We start from the raw sequence: 24,239 nt of genomic DNA, 5'->3' as shown, positions 1-24,239 counted from the left end.
CAAGGTATTTATACATCCCTTTAGAAAATATATTAAGTCATACATTACCCTTAACATGTGGAGTGTTTCTAAAAACTCATTTTTAGCAGATGAGAGCAGAGTGCTTAAAATTCCTACAAACACTATGCATTTACTTGGAACAGTATTGCTGGACTTCTGCTTCCAGGAATTTAAGCGACCAATGCTGTCACTATAAGTAAGAAGGAGGTAGGCAAAGCCATAAAAATCATTGCTTTTTAAAAAACCCATCAGAGAGCTAAAGACCCAAAGAAGTCTGAATTAATTAAACTCTAGAAAATGGAAAAAGTCTTTCCCAGGCGAGAAGAAAGGTATGGTGAGGAACGGAGCAAAGGAATCCCAGCCCCATGCTGAGCCCATTTCTAACAGCTCTGTGCGGGTAAGGTAGAGGGACAGGGCCAGGCAGGTAAGCCCAGAGACCCCCCCAGGACAATGCAAGGCGAGAGGCAGAGCAACAGGGTGGACAAAGGTCACTGGCAGCACAGAGAGTGAGGAACACAGAGGGTGGGAGGGCAACGAGGTACAACTCTCCAGTCGCCACAAATGCTGCTTAAGAGAACTTGCTGCTGCCACCTCCAGACTGTGAAGACAGCAGAGAATAGAATCTAAGTCAAACAAGCAAGACAAACAAGGCTTGATTCAACTACTCTACAAGCAAGAATGACTTGGCCCCACTGGTGGCCAAGGAAAGAAGAGAAATAAGATTTACATCCATCTCAAATGACCAAGATGTTGAAAGTGGCAGAGAGGTCTTTAAAAATAACTATAATAGATGAAAGAATTTAGTTCAAAGGGAAGACACTTGTGTGAGCAGATGGGAGACTTTAGAAAAGCAAATGCAAACCACTTTTCTTAAGGATAAATGGAAATGCTAGCGCTAAATAATGAATTTCAGAAATGAAGAATCCACTGAAAACTCCAATGAAGAGTAAGAGCAGACTGGATTCAGCAGCAGAAAACAAATCACTGAGTTAGAAGACAGAGTCAAGAAATTTTTCAAGCAAAACAGAAAAACAGAATAAATCGGACTTCTAAAATAACATTCACTGAAACATTTATACATGTAATAAACATAAGTACTGGAGACCTAGGAGGAAATGAAAGACTTAAGAGTAAATATTTGAAAAGATAATATCTGAGGCATTTCAAAAATGGATGAAAGATCTCAACACACAGATCCAAAAATTTTAGCAAATGCCAAAGAAAATAAACACAAAGAAAACTATACCTAAGGACATAATTTTCAAACTGCTGAAAAAATTAACATAAACAGAAAACATCAAATTCAGCCAGGCTAAGAGAACATTACACAGGGTGAAAGGCTTAGAAAAGTCACTGGCTTCTCCTTTAGGAATAAGGTCACCTGGAGAAGTGTCACAGCATCTCTTGTCTTTAGCGGAAAGAAAAAAAAGTCAACCTAAAATTCTATATCCTTGAAAACTTCTATCTTCACAGAAAATATCTTCCAATAACTGAAGGTAGAATAAAGAGATTTTCAGATAAATGAATGACTGCTGAGGGAATTCATCAGCAGAGTAAGTCACTATAAAATAGAAAATTATAGGGCGTCATTCAGGCTCTGAAGGACACAGCACGAGGAAGGAGCCAGGAAGTGCAGAAGGCATGAAGAACAGAAAGGGCAAATGTATGGTAAACACGAACGATCTTTTAATTATCTTTAGATTTTATATTTTCACATCTCTTTAAAAGCCATTTTTTAATTTAAGCTGTCAATAAAGTGCTGTGAGGTTATAATATATGTAGGCAAGGGCACTAGAGGTGGGAAGGGGTGAGATAGGATCAGAGTTATACATGGTTTATCAGATGATACAGTATTAGGTGAAGGCCGAGTGCTAACTTACAGATGCATACTATATAGCAGCACTAAAAAATACAGAGAGTAGCAGCTAAAATGTCAATAGGGGTGATGAAATGAAATACAAAAGAAGTATTAAACTAACCCAAAAGAAGGGATGGGGAACAAAGAAGAGAGAAGACAAGTGAACACAGATGAAACCTCTGAAGAGCCACGCTGGGTATTCACTGCGACAATCAGGCTGGAGTCAATGACTCAACTATGTGTTGTATATAAAAGTATGAACAAGTTTAAAGTAAATTGTAGAAAAAATATATGCCATGAAAATGCTAGAGAATGAGAACACTAGGATGGTTAAAATAGTATGAGAGCAGACTCACAAAACGTTGAGATAAAAGGGACATGTCACTACAGTAAGTCAATTCATCACAAAGTCTCAACAACATTAAGTGGGTGGAAGACCTATTAAGAGAGCTTCAGAAACATAAGCAACTAAAGGAAGATGAAAACAAATCCGAAATTATCACTGAAGATAATACATTCCTCTCTCAATTATTAACAAAATAAACAAAGATAAACCAGACACATGGACACAAAGAACATAAAAGATGTGAACAGACCTCCATGACATTTTAGGCCACTACACCAAACAAATATAAAACAGAATTCTCTTCAAGTATATATGGAACATTCTTCAAGACAGAGCACATGGTAGGTCATAAAACAAGTCTCAATTAATTCTAAAGGAGTGAAATTATGATTTTTGACCACAATGTTACTGAATTTGAAATGAACAGCAAGAAAATCCTTTAATATTCTGAAATTATACAGCGTTGCAAATAGTGATGGGTTAACAACAAAAAGGGAAAGAAGAAATGTTCAAAATGAATGATAGTTAAAACATATAAAAACTTGCAGGATGCAGCTAAAGTGATGCTTACAGGAACATTTATACCATTAAATGCTGTTTAGAGAAGAAAAGTTTAAATAAATAATCTAGACTAAGCCTTCCATCTTGAGAAGCTATTTTGAAAAAAGCAAATTTAAGAGAACTTGAACAGTCATATACTCATCCAAAAAAAAATTAATAACATTCTAACACAGTATCCTAGACCCCGATAATTTCAATGAACTCTTAACATTTACAAATGAAATGCCAATCTTATAAAAAAGCCTTTCAGAAAAATCATGAAAAAACTCTTCCTGATAAAATTTTATGAAGACAGTGAATCCTGAAATCAACTTAATGAAGATATTAAGACTTTTAGACAAAAATCAATTTACTAACAAAGAAACGAAATTCCTATCAACAGACTAGCAATTTTTTTAAAGATAGATTTATTTTATTTATTTATTTATTTATTTATTTATGCATACATACATACATACATACATACATACATACAAGCACTTGGTACAGTCAGAAGTGCAGGAGGGTGAGAGAATTCACCAGAGACAGAGCGGAGAACAGAACAGGCAGACTGACAAAGTACAATGCTGAGGGGAACGGCAGGCGGCAGGAGAGGTCTGTGCGCCAGGTGGGACCCTGATTCTCAAGTTCATGTGTAATTTTAAAAGGACATAGATAATAGGAGAAAAAAAAAATTGAAACAAAAAATTGATGGACTTAAACTACTTAAACTTGAGACTCTTAACAGAGCTACAGTAATCAACAACACAGTGTTGGTTTAAGGAGACAAACCAAGAGAACAAAGCTCATATACAGTCCTGCACAAAAGAGAGAAATTCACTTTTGGACAAAAGCAACAAGTCAACTCAAGAGAGAAAGGCAACTCTTTTTAACAAATGGTGCTGCAACTATTAAGTACATGGGAAACTTCAATCCCTACATCTCATTCGAATCATACTCAAAAATTAATTCAAGGAGGACCCCAGAACTCCAATTGAACAAAGGAGAATCAAAACAGAATGTTTTCACCAACTTGAGGAAAGCAGACTCCTATGCTACAAAACATACTCATAAAAAGTTGAAAATTTCATCAGAAAATGTTCTGATGAAAAAAAAACATCCTAAGAAGAATAGGCATGCCATAATCTGAGGAAAAATACTAACATGTGAGTCAAAGGATCTAGACAGCCATTATATGAAAGAACAATAATGACAAGTGAGCAAAAGACTGGAAAGCTGGTCACAAAAGAAAAGCTATGAAAGCTAAGCACAGAGAAGGTGGTCAGTAGCATTAGTCAGGGGGAACGCAAAGGGTGAGGATGTGATGCAACTGGAACCCTCACATGCTGTGCAGATGTGAGAAACTGGAGAACTGTTTGTATTTCCTTATGCAGGCGATATTTATGTATACCAGGTGACCTATCAAGTCTCCTACAGGGACCCCAGAGAATGCAAATGCATGTGTACAAGACTACTCCCAGTTATCTCAGTTATCATCATCCCAAAACGAAGAGAACCCAAATACTCGGACAGGTATAGAGGATTAAGTACCACATTTCCATTCAATGAAGACTAGAAGCAGTAAGTCAACTAACTACCTTCAGAGACATGCAAGAATGTGGATGAATTTCCAAAAACAATTTGCTTGTTATATGAAAAAAATAAAACAACAAATATTACAGGATTCCATTTACACTAATTTTGCCTATGAGTAGATGAAACTAACCCTATGATGGCAAAAGTTAGGAGACACGTGGGATGGCAGAAAAGGCCCACAAGAAGTCTCTCGTGGTACAAACAGCTTACATCTTGTTTTAGGTAGAGGCTACATTGTAGTATGTAAAGATTAAAATTCAATAAATGAAACATTTAAAGTAGTATGTACATTTTACTGAATACTAATTATACTTGAACAAAACAGCCTCACTTGAGTCTTAATTCTTGATCCTCTTTAACCACCAAAGGAAAAAAAATAAAGTAGGTATGTTTCACTATGAGGAAGCTAAAATGGGTTCCTGCAACATAAAAGGAGAAATTAAAAGTAAAATAACTAAGAAAATAAAATGCCAAAGATCCTAATGAAGAAGTCAAACATTTGTATAGGTGTAGAGAGATTAAGTACCACACTTCAATTCAATGAAGACTAGAAGCAGTAAGTCAACTAACTACCTTCAGAGAGATGCAAGAATGTGGATGAATTTCCAAAAACAACTCTCTGCTAGGACTTTTGGTTAAAATCCCTAGTATATCCTTCAAAATGTAATCATTTAGTTAGGAGTTTGATTTTTTTCTACTGCTGCAGTCTTTATTTCTGCTTAAAGATAAGCAGTTATTTTATACTTGGAAATGTAAGTTGCTAACCGAGACTAAGGGAATTTCATAAAATCTAGTTAATTAATATGTATTAAACATAGGTTAAGATAATCACTTTTGGTTTTAAGAAGGGAAAAGAATTATCTCTTTTCTGCAGTGACCCCCACATAAATAATTTAAAATAACAATAATTATAACTTCATTTGGGAGAACTATGGAGCTCATAGTGTTTTAACTGTGGAATAATACAGCAGAGATTTGAAAAATGGATGGAATGAACATTTTATTTAGTAGGGAAAAAATATATAATGGAGAAAGTAGCAGTATCCTGCATCACAGAAAGATGAAAGATAAAAGTGAGGAGGTTTCATATCCTCCATGCCAATTCAAGCCCACCAGCAGAGCTACTGCGAATGCTGGTGAAGCTAGAAAGGATGGGATGGCTGTGATGTGGCTCAGTGGGAAAAGGGACCCTGATTGCTGGGCTATGTGGACCAAGGCAAAAGGACTCGGTATCTGCTCGGCATTTTCCATCTCTTCCTTCTGGGGAGCAGGCATAATTTAGCTGCCGGATATTGGGCTGCCAGGAACTTTAAAGAATAGGCAAAATGAAATAAGTTACAAATCAGCTCTGAGAGACACTAAAGAAAACTTGGTATTACAGTAGCCATGTGGGCAAGCATTCAAGGCAACCACCGCCATCTTCAGTTCACCGGGAACAGACAGCTGGTGGCGGCATCACTAAAATGCAAGGGAGAAAACCGGAGGGGGGGGGAGGGGGGCGGAAGCATTTAAAAAGAAAGAAAAAAAAAAAAAACATAATTACAAAATTACAAGGTGTCTGGTATACAGATCATAAACAATCAAATTTCTATATTACATTCATTTTATACTAGAAGCTACAACTTGATTAGAGTATAAGATTTTCAAATACGTAAAATAAAACCAAATCAAAATGATGCCAAAACTGCCATCATTTACTCTTACTGCAATGATATAACTCAGTATCTCAAAAAAGTTCATAGATAAAAACTACTAAAACTTAAGGTTAAAACAAAACCCCTCGGGCCTCCCCTGCGGCGCAGCGGTTGAGCGCTTGGTTGCGAAGCTGCCCGCAGCCTCTGCGCCTCCGGTTTGATCCCCGGCTGCTACCAGGCCACCAGAGGAGGGTCCCGCATGGCGCGCAGACCTCTCCTGCCGCCCGCTGCTCCCCTCAGTAGTGCTCCCCTCGCTCTGGTGAAGTCTCTCACCCTCCTGCGCTTCTGACTGTACCCGATGCTTGCAGAAACAAATAAACAAACAAACAAACAAACAAAAAACAAAACCCCTCACGCTCATGAGTTTGGGGATATGAAATGCCTATTCCGTGTCACTGAGGTGCTAGGAATCTGCAATCTGCCCAAGGACCATTCTGGCAGTTCAAATTCTTGTCACAAATTGCTTAAGTCAAAAATTCTTTTCTTCCATCAAAAAGATAGAGACTTAAACAACAACAAAAAGCCATTTACTGCAATTATGTCTTCTACTGTTCACAGCTGCAGCACTAGGAATTGTGACTTCCCTACCAACCCAAGCTCTGGGAAACAAAGGTCAAACTTACTGATTCTACTGTTGAAACAAGGCATGGTGATTTGATCAGCTGTCTCAAAAGGCAGGCATAGAGTTTTCAAAATACAGCCTTAAAGAGAACCTTTAAGCGAACACTGGTAAGGCTGAATTATCTTATGAAAGGTAATTCAGGTGAAACTATATCCAGCTTATGAAGAAAATACATACCCAAGTCATCACGGGAACTGTTAACTATTATACTGATTTCAAGTAAATACAAAATGAGCTTTAAAGAGACAGCTCGTGTAAAAGAAATAACAGGCTCAAAAAATTATGTTTTCCTTATTTTACCCGTTTTCCATCTTTGGTCTTCTTTAAGTTCCAAGTGCCATCTGGCAACTTCTCAAAGAACTTTCTTGCTTTTGGTGCTTGGTCAAGAATATGAGCAGGTGGAATACTCAGGACTTCCACTATTTTATTCATCTGATCTACCTGTGTTAAAAATAAAAATAAAAACCCTGTAATTTCTACTGCAGTACACCCTACTGTGGCCCATAAATTCATTCACTCATAAACAAACAAAATACACATTTCCTGTGTGTCAGGCACTGAGCATACATTAATGAACAAAAGAGAGACAGCTCCTGCTCTCCTGGAGCCCAGCACTGCAGAGGGGGCGGGAAACTAAGCAAATACACATAAATCTAGGTTGTGTCAGCTTGGAGAATACAAAGGGTAGGAGAGAGTTTCAAAATTTCATTTCTGGGGTTGTTTTAGTTAAATAGCCATCAGTAAAATCCTAGAAGCTTACTAAAGGGTGGACCTAATAGGTTTTTTAAGTACAGGTTCCTTTACTCACATACCATACAGTACACTACAGTATACATAAGACAGACCAAAATCCCTGTCAGAAAGAAGTGTGTTTATAGCAGCGGGAAGGGATCATCAATAAACAAATACAGAGCTGAATATATTAGGTGACAACTAAGAACTCAAGAGAAAATTAAAAGTGGGATAAGACGGGGTGTTGCAACTTAAAATCGGGTGTCAGGAAAGATTTCACCGAGAAGGTGACATTACAGCAAAGAGCTAGGGCTGTGAGGCAAGGAGCCCTGTGCCATCTGGGGACAGGATTTAAGGTACAGGAAAGACCAAATGCGACGGGCCTGCAGCTACTGTGCCCCTGTGGCCAGAGAGGGCTGAGCACTGCTGTGGGGTGAGTGCAGAAGCAGTAGGGCGAGAGACTAAAGGACTTCCTGGCTTCTTGAAGGACCTTGGCTTTTATAATGAGTGATATGGACCCACTGACATTTCAACATTGCTTAAGTCCAAGGAAAAGATACCAATTTACAGGGCAACATTATTTATATGGCGGTTACTGCCAAGTGTTCACTAGTTACAGTGAATTACAAAGAAGAATGGAAGAGACAAGTTTGTGACACTACCTATAACCCAGCACAACTCATTAAATTCCTTTAGTCTTTCTTTCCCCATTTATAAATGAATGGACTGATCGAGATGTGCAATGAACTTTTCTTTAAAAAGCCACAAAACCCCACAAGTGAACAGTTTTTGAACAAACGAAAGCCCAATTCCTCCAAGTGCAAGGGAGCTGGGCCTGATACACCACCTCCAACCGTCCAAGACATCTAAAACCACAGAATGAAAACCCAGGAGCTAGACAGTCGGAGATCTAATTCTATAAACCTAATTTACCCCAAATTATTCAGACTGAGTATCTATCAGCCCTATGTGTCATGACTTCCTTATTTCAAATCATATTTTTGAAATTTATTGCAATGTTCACACCATTTCCAGAGTGGCCCCTCACGTGCCTTAGTTATCTTTTACTGTTGTGATACTTAAAGTCTATAAAATCTACACCAAAATACTTAGTATTTTTAATCTATTGTTCTATCAGACTTTAAAAATCTTACTTCCCATTTCAATTCTAAATTCACTTGTATATATTTTTTAAAATAGATAATATAAGTTAAAAACCGACAACATTTGACTGACTAAGTGACTGAATTGGTAAATGGACATCTTTTCCTAAGAACAACTTTCGGGATACAATGCCCTAAATGGAAAAAAAAATTATGAACCATAAAAAGAATTTTTAAAGCAATTTATCATATACCTCATTGGCTCCACTGAACAGAGGTTCTCCAGTGTGCATTTCAACCAAAATACACCCCAGGGACCACATGTCGATAGCAAGGTCATAAGGCATTCCCAGTAGCACCTCTGGAGACCGATAAAAGCGACTCTGAATATACTGGTATATCTGAAATATATTTCAAAATAGTATTAATTCCAAATTATGGTCAACAACAGGTTATGAACACTGATCTATTAACGGGGAAGAAGATGAACTTCTAAATTAGGAATTTCATTTACTAATTCAAAAGTAAACTACAAATATTGTTTAAACATTTCAATCAAGTAACCAATCTGGTTGTGAAATGCAAAATATATAAAAACCAAGCCCTTTCATTTAGTCCAACCCTAACTGGTAATCAAGATACATCTTAAAACAAGCAACTATGTACAATTAGAAGAAAGTATTATTAAGAATAATTAACCTCTGTATTAATCATTCTTTCCTGTGGTGGTTGGCACCTGGTTTACCATTAATTTAACTGTTAAATTGAATTTAAATTAGCCTAATAAATGTATTTTCAACAAGAAGGGTCAAATAACCTTAGTAATTGAAATAACCAACTAACTGAAAATTAAGACACTAATACTATACTAGCCATTGTTAATTCTAAATGTAATTTTAATTTGAAATACTATTAAAGCAAAAAAAGTTTTATTTAAAAAGAGAAAGAAACCACCTTGTCTGAACGACTTAACTTAGCCCTCAAACCAGGCAGCTAGCAGCATGGCACTGCTTTCTCACAAAAACCTTTGTGGCTCCTACCTAAAACTCTAGCCAAGTCTCCAAAAATAATCTCATGTCTTCATAAGCAGGCCCACCCAACATGAGGTCTTCTCAAAGTGAACTAAGTCTAAATCAAAGGCACCAGAAAGAAGTACCACATTTCTAAGTTTTTGTAAGCCAACAGCATCAATAAGCCCCTTAATCCCAAAAGACACCCAACCACGGAGATGGCCTTCTTCCCTGCAGCTGAGGAAAGCATGCCTTCCACCTGCCTAGTCGGGTAAGGTGCTGGTCAGGTGCTGGTCAGGTGACCTACAAGGCTGGGCTCCAGAATCCCGGGGAAGTTTTTTTTGGGAAACACACTTGTCCCATCTTCTGGTTCTGATCCAGTTGGCTCAGGCTAAGGCACTACATGTATGTTTTGGAAATGACTTCCCAAGCAACTCTCTGATAGACTCCACAGTCACGAACTCAAGACGCTGAAGGGATAGCTAGCTGTCTTAGTCTGGCAGCAGAGAAGCAGTAGCATTTAGTATTAGATCGGAACATATGATTTGGTTTTAATGGGGAAAACTTTCCCAGTAGGAAAACTCTCCAAATGCCTCTCAGATGGGCATGCATTTCCACTGTTAACACTTTATCACACCTTAACAACAGTGAGCCTCTCTTCATTTTCAGAGATATCTGAAACCACAAGTTTTGCTTCCTATTTCTTTAATTTTTTAAAAGTTCAGTAATCTACAACATTGTTACCATAAGATAATTTGCAGAAAATAACAAAAACACAGGCAATCCTGTTACATAGCTCTAAAACGTCATGATTAGATAAATGTACCGTACGTAAAGGCTGGGGAAAAAGTGGGACAGAATATGAGATCTCACTAGTTTAGAACAAGAAGAAAATGAAATAGTAAGATTTGAATGTCAGTTGCACTTCTGTTCTTTTTAAATGAAGTTTTAATGCTGTCCAGTAAATAGGAACAGTGCTTTAAATGAGTAAAATACTATCAAATGGCAACCCTAGTTCCTTTCAGGAAGGGAACATGTAACTCCTGATTTACATGCTAAACACACTGCTAGAATAGTTTTCAAAATGCCAAAGCAGGAAAAAATTGCTTTCCTAGATTAATTAAACCTAAATGTATTTGTTGCTATGGACACACTGTTTTCAGAAACTCAGCTTGAACATGTGCCAGGCTATATACATTAAAGAAAAATTTTTTTACTTATTTATTAAAACAAGATGTCTATCACTATGCAATTTCTTTACAATTACTGTGTGTAATACCAAATTATCTACATTTTTTTAACCCATCAATCACTTTTTGAGGAAAAACACCTCTCTTGATCAATCTCAGAAAATGCTTTACAGCGTGGATTAAATGTTCTAGCACTATAATTTCTCCAAATTTATGCTACAATCTCGATTGACTAAATCGTCCAATATTTATCCCTTTCTTCTTAGTTGAAATCCACTTTGAAAAACCAGTATATTCTAACATAAAGTATTACTACTATTTGCATTTTATTTAAAAGATATTTCCCCAAATTTATCAGTACAAGATAACTCAAGTGCTACATTTTAAAGATAACCACTGTGATTACCTCCAAATTGTACAGTAACAGTAAGAATGGCTAGCAAGATATAGTACAGAAAATCAGTAACATTTCAGTATCTACCTACACTGGTTTACCTCATTCTACTTTAATTTCCAAGTCCTGACATATACTCACCCTCTGCCCCAGTTGACAAGAACTGCCAAAATCAACAATCTTGATTGCGCTGCGTTTGGGGTTACAAAGAAGGATATTCTCAGGTTTTAGGTCACAGTGAATGATACTAAGTTCTGGAGTCGCGAGGAAAAGCAGTGCAGTGCACATCTGTTGTGCAAATTTTCTTGTTAGGTTCAAAGAGACACCTCGGAAATTGGTGTTCCTCAACAAATCATAGAGGTTGTAGGACAGCATTTCAAAAACTAAACAGAGATGGTTTCGAAACATAAAGTGGCGTTTTAAATGCACTGAAAGAAAAAAAAAAGTTTCATTTTCAATTATACATACCAATAAAATGCAGGCACCCTCAAACATTCAATTGTTTGATCAATCAATCTAACAATTATCATGTCGAATGTACAGTGAAAATCAAATCCAAAATAGGAATCAGCGTTCTGCGGTAGCAGAAGAGTCTTTAATCAATTAAGATTATCTAAACTGCTTGTTTGAGAAATTAAACAGGTGTCGTATCTGCCAATAAGCAGGACAATGCAAGACATACCTCCAAAATGTCTGTTAACAAAAAAGTAAGCCAGGACTGAAAACATAAGTAGTAACGTAAGACATAACACTGAGAATGTGAGAGTGATTCCACCCCAGTTTATGAGAGACGTGCTCCTTGCTTCCTCAGAGCCCGACCTCACCACAGAGGAACCTGGTTGGCAGCCCCGCAATGCTCGGCAGCCCCCCTGGGAAGGCCTGAAGACATGCGGGCTTCTACTTTGCAGGGCTTCAGGTCTCACCAGCAATCTTCTGTGATCACCACCAAGGAAGACCTAGATTGTTTTTCTTTTAGGCAAAGCAGATGTCTGGAAGCCACTCTTTGTGAGTGCTAGCAGTTCATAATCTAGGCGCCTACCTGGACATCTCAGTCAAGAATGAAAGTCTGGGAAAACTTCAAACTTCAACCACAAGAAGAAATTGTAAGTAGGTTTATAAATGGGGAGACAGTCTAGAATCTATCTCTTGCTATCACTGTGGACCCTCCTAAAAAAGCTTAGTACTTGCTAAGCTGCTCTAAGACTGAGCTTCGCGTGTCAACAGGGACCTCGCATCAGATGACCACTCAATAAACCGAAACAGTGCCCCCACTGTGACAGGTGTCACTGCACTAAACTGAGAAACTGAGCACCTGAAACTCCAATGGGATGACAAAACTACCATTTGTCAAAGTCACCTCCGTTCTGGTCTTTCAGTATCATAAAAGGCTTCTCTGCAGACTGTCTGGAGAACTGTCAAAGCACTCTACCTGGGCCCGAGAACGAGGGTCCTTCTGTGCCCTGCCGGCGGCGGGCTGGAGGCAGGCTGCCACCTCACTGGAAGCACGTCAGGGAGCAGTGCACTGCTTTAAAAGCAGTTTTCAAAAACAACAACAAAAATTTCTTAGATTAGTGGAACTCAGAATCTACAGTTAGGTAAGTAACACACTATAAATACTTCTTGGCTCCACAAGGTTCTAAGGCACAACTCAGGGCCTTAGAACTGCAAATAAAAAAAAGAATCTGTACAGTGCTGAAAGCGTGTAAAGCAGCTGCGCTCCATCAAGGACGGCATGGGTCTACAACTGAACACACACAGCCCGTGTGACGAGCGATACAGACACGGCCCACGCCACAGCTTTCATCTGATCAAGCAGCAGCCACCCAGGCAGCGGGGAGGGCAACAGGGTCAGAATTCCACTGTGATTCTGAAAATCCCTCAGAAGCTCTGGAATTAGAATGTTCTTCCACCGGAGGATTGGTCCCCTCAACCTCACTGCGCCCCCCCACTCATAACTGAACAGCCACCCGGTGCTAAAGCCACTGCCGGAGAAACGGGAGCACAGTGTGTCTGCTCAGCCTTCTTAACTGAGCTCTGGGGAGCACTGAGGGTTGGCGACACTCAGTTCTAGGCCCAAATTGCATTTTCTCTTAACTAGACCACAGGAGGTAACAAATAATCCAGACAAGAAATTCTACTACATGGTAAAGAATTAGATTTAGTTCAAAGACTTAACACTATAAAACCCACTCCAGAATTATATTGATCAATTACACCAATGACTTCCTGACACTATTAAGGGATTGACTCTACTAGTAAGGCCGTGTCTAATTCTGAAGTTCATATATTTCCTTTTGTTATCCAGTTTCTTGAGACACCATGCGGTCACCAGAGCCCTGGAGGACAACGGCACCAACAGTGCCCAGCAAACACTGCAGTGCAAGGTGCGAAGGTTAAATACCACTGCTATGAGCAGAGATTATAGCAGGTCTCTAAGGAGAAGAAACCAAAGAGGGAAATTAATAGTATAAATTCAACTTTTTGTAACAATAGAGAAGGGTGGGTGTTTCATAAATGCAATCTGCGTATCTCTAAACCTTACACCTTAAAATCTCCAATTTTGCTTCTGTCCCAGGGGACGGGCAGAAGGAGACTGAAAACCACAGCGTCCTCCCCTGTTTTCTTATAAAGGAGTTTGCTAAATAAAATTTCACTTTATATTTGTTAGCTGAAGCCAGCATTCCTGAGCATGAGTTTCTAGGTATACATGCCTACAAGAGCTGCTGTAATTAACTGACCCCAAGGTCTCTACCTTAATTGATGACATCTGACATTCATACTTAGCAGCAATTTGTTTCCTGGTGATACACAGAATAATAGAGTCTCACAATCATTGGTGTCTAAGATTTGATTAAAACTAGTATTAAAATAGTATTAAAGGAAATATAATTAGAAGATGTTTAGGTCATACACCAAGAAGCCTTAGAGTTCACTATTTTCATAATTCTTCTGTCTCCTTGTTTTCAGAAGGAACCAAATGACAATGAAATACAGGTGTGGAGTCAGGCAGAAGTGGGTTCAGCGCTTCACTCCAGAGCCCTGGGACTGAAGCTCTGTTATTCCTTCCAGGATGGTTATGCTTATTACAGATAATGGAAGAAAAACACAAGAATGTGGCAGAGTTCAACAAGTGCTGGCTATTACCACCTTTTTACTGTGGTAAGTCTAACAGTTTTTTCTAATGCTGTCCCACTCACAAACAGCCTGAGAGGCAGTTGATGCTTAGGCTCCAAAGATGGTTCTACAGCCATTAACAACATATTTGCTTACTTCTGACTCCTCAGCTATATTAGAAATGCTTAATGTCACCAGAAAGAGAACTTTCTAAATAAATGTACATCATTTTAAGCAAGTAAATGGCGCTTATAAGTTGGGGGATGGAGACACTCTTTTCTCATTTGTTTCTAAACTGTACATTACATGGGATGCACATTGCCCAAGATTCCGTGTACTACTGCCAGGCCAAGCAGCTTATGTACATCTATGCTTCCACGGCCAGTAGGAGTAAACAGCTGAATTTTTAATCAGTATCTTCATGATAAAATCAACATTTTCATTAGAAAAAAAAAAAGCCACTGGCTCAATCTGTGCTCAGGGCAGGGCATGAGCTCTGCTTACCTATGTAATATTTCATTTCAGTATCGTGTTTGTTCATGAGCTCAAGAAGTCGAACTTCTATCTGGGCCTGATTCAGGAAAGCCTTCTTGTTCTTTATTATTTTAATGGCAACCCATTCTTGCTCCACACGATCATATGCCTTCACAACCTAAGAGAGAAAGGATGAGTAATTCTCTATTGCATGAACGGTAACAATTTCACAAGAGTTTACAATTCACCTTCATGGCACGTTGACCTCATTCTCACTTTAATGACTTCCAAATCCAGAATTCCTATACATTCCCAATTCAATACCCTCTGATTATTAATCACTTTAAATCAATCTTTTCAAATTGACTTTCTTTTGCATACTTAATTACAGAAGATAGAACTTTAACTAATTTGATTATTTTTTCTTCCTTCAGAAATAAATTGTGAATCTTAACAAGTGCCTTGGTTTTCCAACTTTCTTACTAATAAGACTATAAAACTGGTTTAAATTCCAAGGATTTATGTAAAATATTTTAAAGGTCCCAAGTGATCTGAAAATGTGATAACTAGATTTTTCATAGATTAAAAACATAAGGATATAACAGAAGAATTAGTCTACACTAAAAAAAAAAAAAAATCAAACACAAATGACCACGAAAGTGGCATGGTATAAGCTAAAGGCCATAAGTAGGGGGTTCTGATAGTTTTTAAAAGGGAACCAAGGCTAAGCAGAGTGCTCACAAGCAATCAGCATGCATCTCTTTTATTTAAAATTTTATTCATTTAAAATGATTTTCATACCACCAAAAACATTTCCATAAAAAATGGAGAATCAATACACAGATTAAAAAAACAACGCTGTATCTCTAGAAACCAGTAATCACCACCTGGTGAAGTGTGGGTATGTGTATAATACTATGCACTCTCTTGAATAAAGTCTAAGACACTTTCCAGTATGTAGTCTGAGAACCACTGAATGAAAGGAAGAGAATGGAATCATACCCCACGATCTCCATCAGCCAAGAGTAAGGACACTGTCAAAGATAAACAGTACTGCTGAAGTCAAACTAACGAAAGTGCAGTTTTCTCTGGTTTCACTCAATTCTAAAAATATTACTATCGTCTTTCAAATTAGAGTTTGCCCATGAATAAATGCCCACCAAGTGGTTTTGATAATCTTCTGCTTCGCTGGCTATACTGACTGACCAACATCACAGCCCAGGGCCCAGATCCAATGGACAAAGGCCATTCGTGGGGACCCAACTATTTACTGACTTAGCAAATAGTTAACTGGCTGAATGCTAAAGCCGTGGTTTTCAACCTTGAATTACACATTCAGTAGGTAGCTTTAAAAACCAGCAATGCCCAGTATCCAGTCAGATTCTGATTTAACTGGTTTGGAGTCTAAGCATTAATCCTTTATTTCTCCAGGAAATTTCAATTTGCCATCAGGACAGACAACCATTGATTAGATAAATGACAGGATTTGGCACAAAATATAGAGAGAACATGACCAAGTCATTAAGTTCTGACCTGGACACACCTCAGCCAGGCAGAGAGGCATCATGTGGCCTAGTGAGATGAAGTGTGGTGTGAAACAGGCCTATGTTTTAGGAGGTTAAATATGCTCACTTGCTCTTAGGAAATCAAGTACGAGAAACTTAAAGCAAAGGGGAGGAGAACAACTGCCTCTGAGCAGAAGAGGGAGTATTTCAGAAAAGGAAGCTTAGAGAACAGGCCACAGTTTCAATGGTGGCTATTATGAAAATTAGAATAAATAATCTGTTGAGACAATGCCTGAAAGTTAGTGTGATTTTCCAGATGTAGAGAGCAGTCCCTATACCAAAGGCGACCACAGCCTATTTAAGAGCTGGGCCTCAGAAATGTCTCAGTCCCTTAAGAGGCTTTGATAGAGAAGCAGAAGCTGCTGTTAGACTTTCATAAAGAGGGACTCCCAAACACTGAGAAACCCCTAACTCAGAAGAAAAGAGGGTGAGCAATGAAGACAGCAGCACTCTTAGAGCGGGGGGGGGGGGGGAGCTCTGACACCCCTCTTCACATTTACTTAACATTTCCTAGCTTACATTTCTTTGGGTCTCCCCCTGAGGCTGCTAATGGTTCACAGTACACTTTTTGCCCACAGCATGATTAGATTAACACATGATGAGATCTTCCTACAGGTTGAAAAGAAGCATATTTTGCTTTCTCTCAAGACAGATAAATCAAGAGCACACCGATCCCGTAATTTTGAAAAAGCATAGAAAAACAGGAAAAGGCACTTCAGGAAAATTCATTTTGAACCTCACTCTACTCTCATCACTGAAAAGTAAAAAAAGAAATATTTAGATCACAGGTCAGTAGCGGTCTCGCTGCACAAAGGTTGAAAGGCAAAGGAGACTGGGATTAACAGTAAATCAAACCTCAAACAAAACAGCTAAAACCTGATGAGAGAGGAGGATTTATAAGTGGGAACAACTGGGGGACCCACCATCAGAGAAAAGGTGTCTCACAAGTGCACTAGAAGCTGTTTCTGGCCACAACTGTTGCAAGAGACTCACTTTTAGGGTCTTATGCTTTGTATAGGCACTGGGCAGGCAGGTGGGAGGGAGTCGTGGGTGGAGATAAGAGGCGAAGAATGAAGAGGGAAACATAGGTCCGTCGGAGCGCCTCCCCCACCCTCCTTGGTAGAAGCCACCTGAATGTTCCTTCCCATGAGAATCACCCCAATCATAGTGTTAGCAATACTGGTGCTATGAGGACAGAAAGAGGAGACCCCAAACACTCTCTGCTCACTTCAAGGCTTCATACAGTTAGAAGATGAGTTGGGAGGAAAACCCAGGGCACAGCCCACGAATTTTCCAGCTCCCAAAAAGTGAGAAGGCATCTGCTGTGCCAGCTGAGAATGTAATTCTCTCCTCTTCACTGGGTCAGACAGAAGGGCAATTATCTCTAGCACATGGACTGAAGGATCATCCACAGACTCTGCAAAACCGGTATGAAAGCGGCAACACCGACTACTGGTGATTAAAATCAAGCCCTCAGTCATTCACAGAATGGGAACTTGGTGACTAGTGAGAGGAAGGAAAGGAAAGAGTCTCGCGCAGGCTTTCTAGCTGACATGGTTTCTGAGCTTTGAGAACAAATAATCCAAACACATTCCGGCGCTTACAAACACTGAGAGCGTGCTACGGAGGAAAAGGGGTTCGCAGCCTGACCCCCCCAAGCCTGGCCCGGGCCCTCACCTGCCCGAAGGAGCCCTTGCCGATGAGGGAGTCGATCTCGTAGCGGTCCATCCACTTCTCGCCGTTCTTCACGATGTAGTCGTAGTTGTCGTCGTCGTAGCCGTCGTTGTAGACCTTCCGCTCCTTCTTGTGGCTGGAGTCGTCCCCCTGGCCCTGCTGGTGCCGCCGCTTCTTCTTTGCATAGTAGACCTGAAAGGCAGGCGGGGCGCAGGCTGCGTGACTGGGGGGCCACGGCCTTGGGGGGCGGAGCGCGCGGACGCAGTGTGGATGGGACAGACAGACATGCTCTTAGCAGGAACCTGACATGTTGTAACATGCAGGAAATGGGCTCATTTTTGTAGGTGTGGCTTGAAATACAGAATAATACTGATGTGCGGCGAACACAGTGCAGTAAAGTCCACTTTGATACTGTGATATGTTTTATAAATAGATGTCCCACAACTGGCTCAAGTGCCCCAATTCAAGTAGGGGAGCAGCATCTGACAGAAGTTTCCCCTTCAACTACGGCACAATTTACAGTCGGGTGGCATCGATCTTAAGAGCAAAACATGAGACATTCTGAAAAATGTAAATGGTGATACAATCAACAAGCGCCAACCAAAACAAAATAAAGAACATTTTCATCCTCCACATGTTCAAATTCTCTCCTGGACACCTTGTAGTTAATTCCAGCTTTATATTTGATCTTAAGGCAAAAAAAAAAAAAAAAATTTAAAATGAAAGTTTATGCCCAGTGTTTAAGTTTATAGTAACATAACTGTCAAGTGGAAAAGGCACCTCCCCCCACCCCAAAGCACACACAATAAAGGCCATCCACAACATGGTTGATCTGCCACATATCTGTTTTTCTTCTAAGTGAGTTTCTAAGACTAGTAAAGGTAATAGTTGAAATAGTTAAAAATAACAGCTGGACTATCAGTAATCCAAAAAATGCTAACGAATTTAAAGGTAATTATAAGTCACTTTAGAATTTACATAGAAAAACTTTAGTTTACAAGGTGGCAAAACAATTAAAAACAAGTTTCAACAAAACTATTAACAACAGCATTAACAGTAGCTTTGTCAAAACTTATGAGATGTAAAGTTAGCACAAATAAGTTGTTAATGATTTATTATTTTCAGACAATCCGAAACTAGTGGTGCATCTCTCATAACACATTCACTGTGTACAAAATACACCTCAGAAACGTCCCTCCCACTGAGTTCATCTTAATTTTCTCTTGCCACACTGTACAGCAATATAATAATGGCATTAAACAGCATAGGGATACAATAAAATTTATATATGCCTAAGAACACCTTTTCAGTTAAATGGCTCTAAAGCTGGTAGAGGATAAGCTTTTAGTGTGCAAAGATGCAGGCTGGAAGAGTAAAGAAAGCAAAGGCAGATCCACTGAAGAGTTCATTTAATAATAAAGAGTTATTAATAATAGTAATTCATTTAATAATTAATGATGGAGCTAGAGTTTAGGCTAGAAGTGGCAATCAAGTCAAAGTTCTAAGAGACCAAAAAATAATTTTTAGTGGCAAAAAGCACCAAGTTAAAATGTAAGTAATTCAAAGTGCTGTCTTTTATCCTGATTAGCCCATCTAAAAGGCTCTCAGATATCTCACAATGAATGGATAGAGATAAAAGAACACACATACAATTTCAAAAGAATTTAAAACCACACGACTACAGACAGATCAAATAAACTAAGCCAAATGCCTGTTAACTGGGTATTAACTGTATCTCAGAGCTTCTGACACCATGGCAGAGGAGAAACTGATATATCTAAGCAGAATGCTAAAACACATATTTTCATAGTTGTTGTTCCCTCTTCTTACCTTTTCTTTAGAGAAAAATTATTATAAAAATGTAACTCAGCATTTATTTTTACAACTTTGGGGGAAAAGGGAAGTTATCCAAAATTCATTTTTTTTGCAGTCCTCGATAATGCATCTTCTTTCTCCCACTTAATTACTGTAATATTCTCTTCAAATTACTAATATACCAGTCTTCATAATAACCATAAATGTAACAACACTGGGGATACAGAAAACTTCAGCATGTTTAAATAGGTCGTTAATGACTGCTTCTGACAGCTTCTCCCCCATGCACTATTGCAAGATAGATTCTATTATAACATATCAATAGTCTTACCTCATTAATATGCTTGTATGTTTTGATCAAGTCAACAGAAAGTTTTCTCAGGGGAGCAGTTGCGGGATCACGGAAGGTTTGGGGCATCCGCCTCTGTAACATGACAATATCAGGCATCACCTTAAATAGACAGAAAAGACTAGCACTTTAACTATATACTGCACTGGTATAAATTCCCCTCATCTGTATCCATTTTTAAAATAACAGGTGCCATTAGAAGATTTTACATTGTCTCTTTTCACCCCATTCAAATGAAGACAACCACTGGAACAAACAATAAAATACAAGAGAATATGCCCAGCCGCCCAGGTTGCATCCCTGGCCCAAGACACACATATTGCTGCCCAAGAAGGCTACTTTTCAGCACACAATCCACCCAAGGAATGAGTCCTTCTGAATTAGTCCCAAAGCTTGAGCTGGCAGGCAAAGGCAAACCAGCATTCACAGGTTCACAGGTGACTTCCAGAGTCTGAAGACCCAGGTTCAGCTGGCAGCACAGAGCTACCTGGCCATGGGGGCAGCTGTGTCCCTACAGTTGCTGCAGCATGAGGGCTCTCTGACTGGCATGTGCCCCGTCGTCAGATGTCTGCACTCATTTCTTTAACCCAGTAAAGTGTGCCCTCCTGTGCTGCCCTCCACACGCCCTCCCCCCAGCCCTGCTTTATTTCTCTCCACATCACTGATCCCACCAGCTGACATGCCACACACACACCCACCACCAACCACCACCACCACATGCATTTAGTCATTCGCTGCTTTATTACTTCTTCCATCTTCCACTACAAGGAAAACCCCATAAGGCCACTTGTGTGACTTGTGTTCACTCATACTCCCCTTGCCTAAAAGAGCACCTGGCACACAGGTGTTTAATATATATATTTGTCGAATCAACAAATGAGTCCATCATACCAATGCTGATGACGACACTAGGAGAAGACCACCAGTGAGCTACAGCTAATGAAACTTTCTTTTAAAAACTCATTTCAGGGCCTCCCCAGTGGCTCGGCTGTTGAGCGCTGGGTTGCGAGGCTGCCCGCAGCCTCTGCGGCGCCGGTTCGATCCCCGGCTGCTCCCCGGCCACTGGAGGAGGGTCTCACATGGCGCGCAGACCTCTCCTGCCGCCCGCTGCTCCCCTCAGCAGTGTCCTTCAGTCCTTCTGCCTGCTCTGCTCCCTGCTCTGGCTCTGGTGGATTCTCTCACCCTCCTGCGCTTCTGACTGTACCTAGTGCTTGTATAAATAAATAAATAAATTTAAAAAAAAATAAAATAAAAACTCATTTCACTTTACTTCAGAAACTCCTTAATCCTAAATTGGTTCTTTTCCCATCCGGTAGGTTCAACTCTGAGCTTCCCACTGGCCATTTCCATCTAGGGGATTGGGGGGGGGGGGGGAACATCCTCAAAGCACCCCCCCAAGAAGGCTGAGCAGTGAATGGCCACTCTGTGCCAATCCGATATACGACTGCCACCATGTGTCATGCCTCAGTAAGGAGGTGGTGGTGGGGGGGGGGGGTTGCGCACAAAGGAGCTTCTTGGAATCAACACATTCAAAACCAAAAATTACATCAAGGTGCCCAAGTCATGACCACTGCCCACCCTGGGTTACGGCCTCGCCCAGACATTTGTACCAGAAAGCCTGGTGAGAAAGAGGCAGTTCCCTCAAAGGACACGTGGGTTCATCTGCAGGGCAGAGAGAGTAAACACATCCCACCACGGGCCCCCAGAAGTGCGGCCGTGCTGGGGTAATGGACTCAGCTCAAGCTGACCTGCACGAACAAAGCAGCAGCACAGAAGGCCGGATGGAGATGGGGGCCAGAATGGGCAGCATGGCCAGTGCTGTAACGGGGGCGGGGGTAGGGGGACCCCAGAGGTGTCCCAGGGGCACGTCTCCTTACACAGATCTGCATGGTCTCCCCCACTGCCCTCAGATACTGAAGTGCGCCACCCAGAGACTCAGTCGCTGAGTTCTGTACTCGGTAGCAATGCCTCTTCTCAGCATCCTCGCCTTCTAAGAAGGACTAAGGGGGAGGAACCTCAGTAATTGTTGGTTATTTGCCTGAATAGATGGAAGCAGTAAGAAAATCTGTATTATTCAAATAGTTTTAAAATAAACAGCAGGAACAGCGAAGTTCTTAGCCTCCTTCCACTTACCTTTACACACTACACTGCTCTCCCCAGAGACTGGCCGGGCCACACAGACAGCCTCAGTAGTTAGCGTGTCAGCTCTGTGTGAAGTCATGCTCTGAGCATGGAAGGTAAAGAAAAGGCTTCCCCTAACAAATTTCCTGTTTTACTTTTCAAGCCCTGGCACTGCCTTCCTGCGAGCCACCTACTCAGTGAGGCCATTCTTGGCCTACTGGTGTGCAGCCTCCCCTGGAGGCTTCCTAAAGCCTGCGCCCACACAGTATCTCACTGCTACGGTCAGGAAGGTGGCGCGAAGCCTGCCTGCTGTTGGGAGCAAGTGAAACACTGAGGAGCCTAGTAAAGCCCAAGGCAAGTAGGAGCAGGGATGTGCTGCCCACTAGTGTGAACATGCGCATCTCACAAGTGTCTCCTCTGATCTTGTCCACAACCTTGTGACAGTAGGGGACGTTCTCGACACTTTACAAACGCAAGAGTTGAGTCTCTGATGCCAAATTACTTGACCAAGGTTCCACAGCCGGGGAGAGGACAGGCAGAAGAGAGCGGGCAGTCTCCGGCCTGTGCGCCGCTCAACAGGACTCCAGGCGTGCCCTACCCATGCTAAGCCTATATTCCCCTCTCAGCTGAGTCAGCTTTAGACTATTTGTTGGGCAAAATAACTGAGTCATACACAATAAGTGCCAATAAAATAGGCATATGCACTTACTAGAATTAGTGAAATACAAAACCCTGTATATTTCTTTACACTTTTAACTTGGCCATTTACGATTCCACTGCTTTTTCAAATGCCTGAAGGAGGAAACAGCCTACAGCTTTCCAGTAGTAATTCTTCACTCAAAACACCAAGATCACACAATCAAGGAAACAATTTGAACTGTCTTGTACACACATGAAATTGGGTATGAACGTAGCTTTGAGTCAGGGTCTACTCCTGCAGTCAATGTGTGCGTACTATGTGCTTGGCAGTTGACAAAATGTTGCTAACTTCTTCCACAACTGGCCAAACTTGCTTACAAGGCCAAATCAATTAGCTAACTCTAAATACATTATTTTTCTTATATACTTTTGGCAACATAAGTTAAAACAGATGCATTCTGTCTACAAAAACTGGCCTTTAGACCAGACTGTATTTCAGAACTTCAAACAGTGCCTTGTACAGAGAAGGGGATCAAAATAAATGAAACGAACAAATTAACGTCTACAAAGTAAGCAACACGCCCTTCACTAGTTTTCCTTGTGATTTCATGTTAGGTGACGAAATCTTCTGTGTTGCCATAAGCACAAATCCAGGATGAGAATGTTTCCAAACACTCAGCTGCACAGCCATAGTAGGACTCAAATCCACTCTCAGCATTTGCTGCTTTCTCCATTTCCTGCTTCCTACAGTCAGAAGGCAGCGGAACGCAACTAGCTCTCTCCTGTGCTTCCGCAGTGGGCACAAAGCCCAAGGTGTTCAGAGGACCAAGTTGTTCACCAAGCTGCAGATGGGGAGTCCCCTCTCCTGTCGCCCCGCCGCCCACCACAGTGTCCTCCCTGCCAAAAGGAAAGTGGATGGGCCACCCTCCTGGGGCCTCCCTAGGCTCCAGGAGTGAGGAAAGGCCACACCCCACCCTTCACATCTGCAGCTCTGAGAAGGCACAGCTCACAAAGCCAAAGAAAAGTAAAACAGCAGCAGCTCACAACTCCTGCTTGGGTCAGTTATGAGAGTGGAGATCTTTTATCCCTGAGAAGATTCCGTAGTGTAAACTCCAGAACTTTATTCAACAATTGTTTTATTTGTATTTACCTCATTTTTCACATATAACGGAGAATTAGATACACAAAGTTCTGCCTTATCTGCCATTCTGAGCACCATTAATAAAGCTCAACAGCAGCACAGATCTGGTCACTGGCACAGGTCAGGAACCATGAGAGGCGCCTGTCTACATTCACAGCCCAGAGACGCAGCGTTCAGTGCTCCACCATGCTCTCTAAACTCACTTCACTGCTCTTCGCGTTTCCTCAATTTATCTTTTGAACAAAATCACATTTAAATTTGT

General features: G+C 40.6%; 1 protein-coding gene across 2 annotated transcripts in view; it reads right to left on the bottom strand.

Annotated features, from left to right (window-relative positions):
* DYRK1A (dual specificity tyrosine phosphorylation regulated kinase 1A) overlaps positions 1–24,239 on the bottom strand; it is a gene marked incomplete at its 3' end in the record, with an annotated part of 33,359 nt that overhangs the window by 6,973 nt on the left and 2,147 nt on the right. The window contains exons 2-7 of one of the 2 annotated variants that reach the window (XM_084231939.1): positions 20,059–20,178; positions 17,916–18,104; positions 14,704–14,851; positions 11,227–11,513; positions 8,746–8,892; positions 6,957–7,097 (exon numbers count right to left, since the gene is read on the bottom strand). In XM_084231939.1, the coding sequence (XP_084088065.1) occupies positions 6,957–7,097; positions 8,746–8,892; positions 11,227–11,513; positions 14,704–14,851; positions 17,916–18,104; positions 20,059–20,178 (1,032 nt within the window). The remainder of the gene's footprint in view (positions 1–6,956; positions 7,098–8,745; positions 8,893–11,226; positions 11,514–14,703; positions 14,852–17,915; positions 18,105–20,058; positions 20,179–24,239) is intronic. The other variant, XM_084231940.1, reaches the window with a different exon arrangement.

This window comes from Talpa europaea (assembly GCF_964194135.1).
Source record: "Talpa europaea genome assembly, chromosome: 4".
NCBI classification, from domain to species: domain Eukaryota; kingdom Metazoa; phylum Chordata; class Mammalia; order Eulipotyphla; family Talpidae; genus Talpa; species Talpa europaea.
This window is presented reverse-complemented; position numbering and strand designations above follow the sequence as displayed.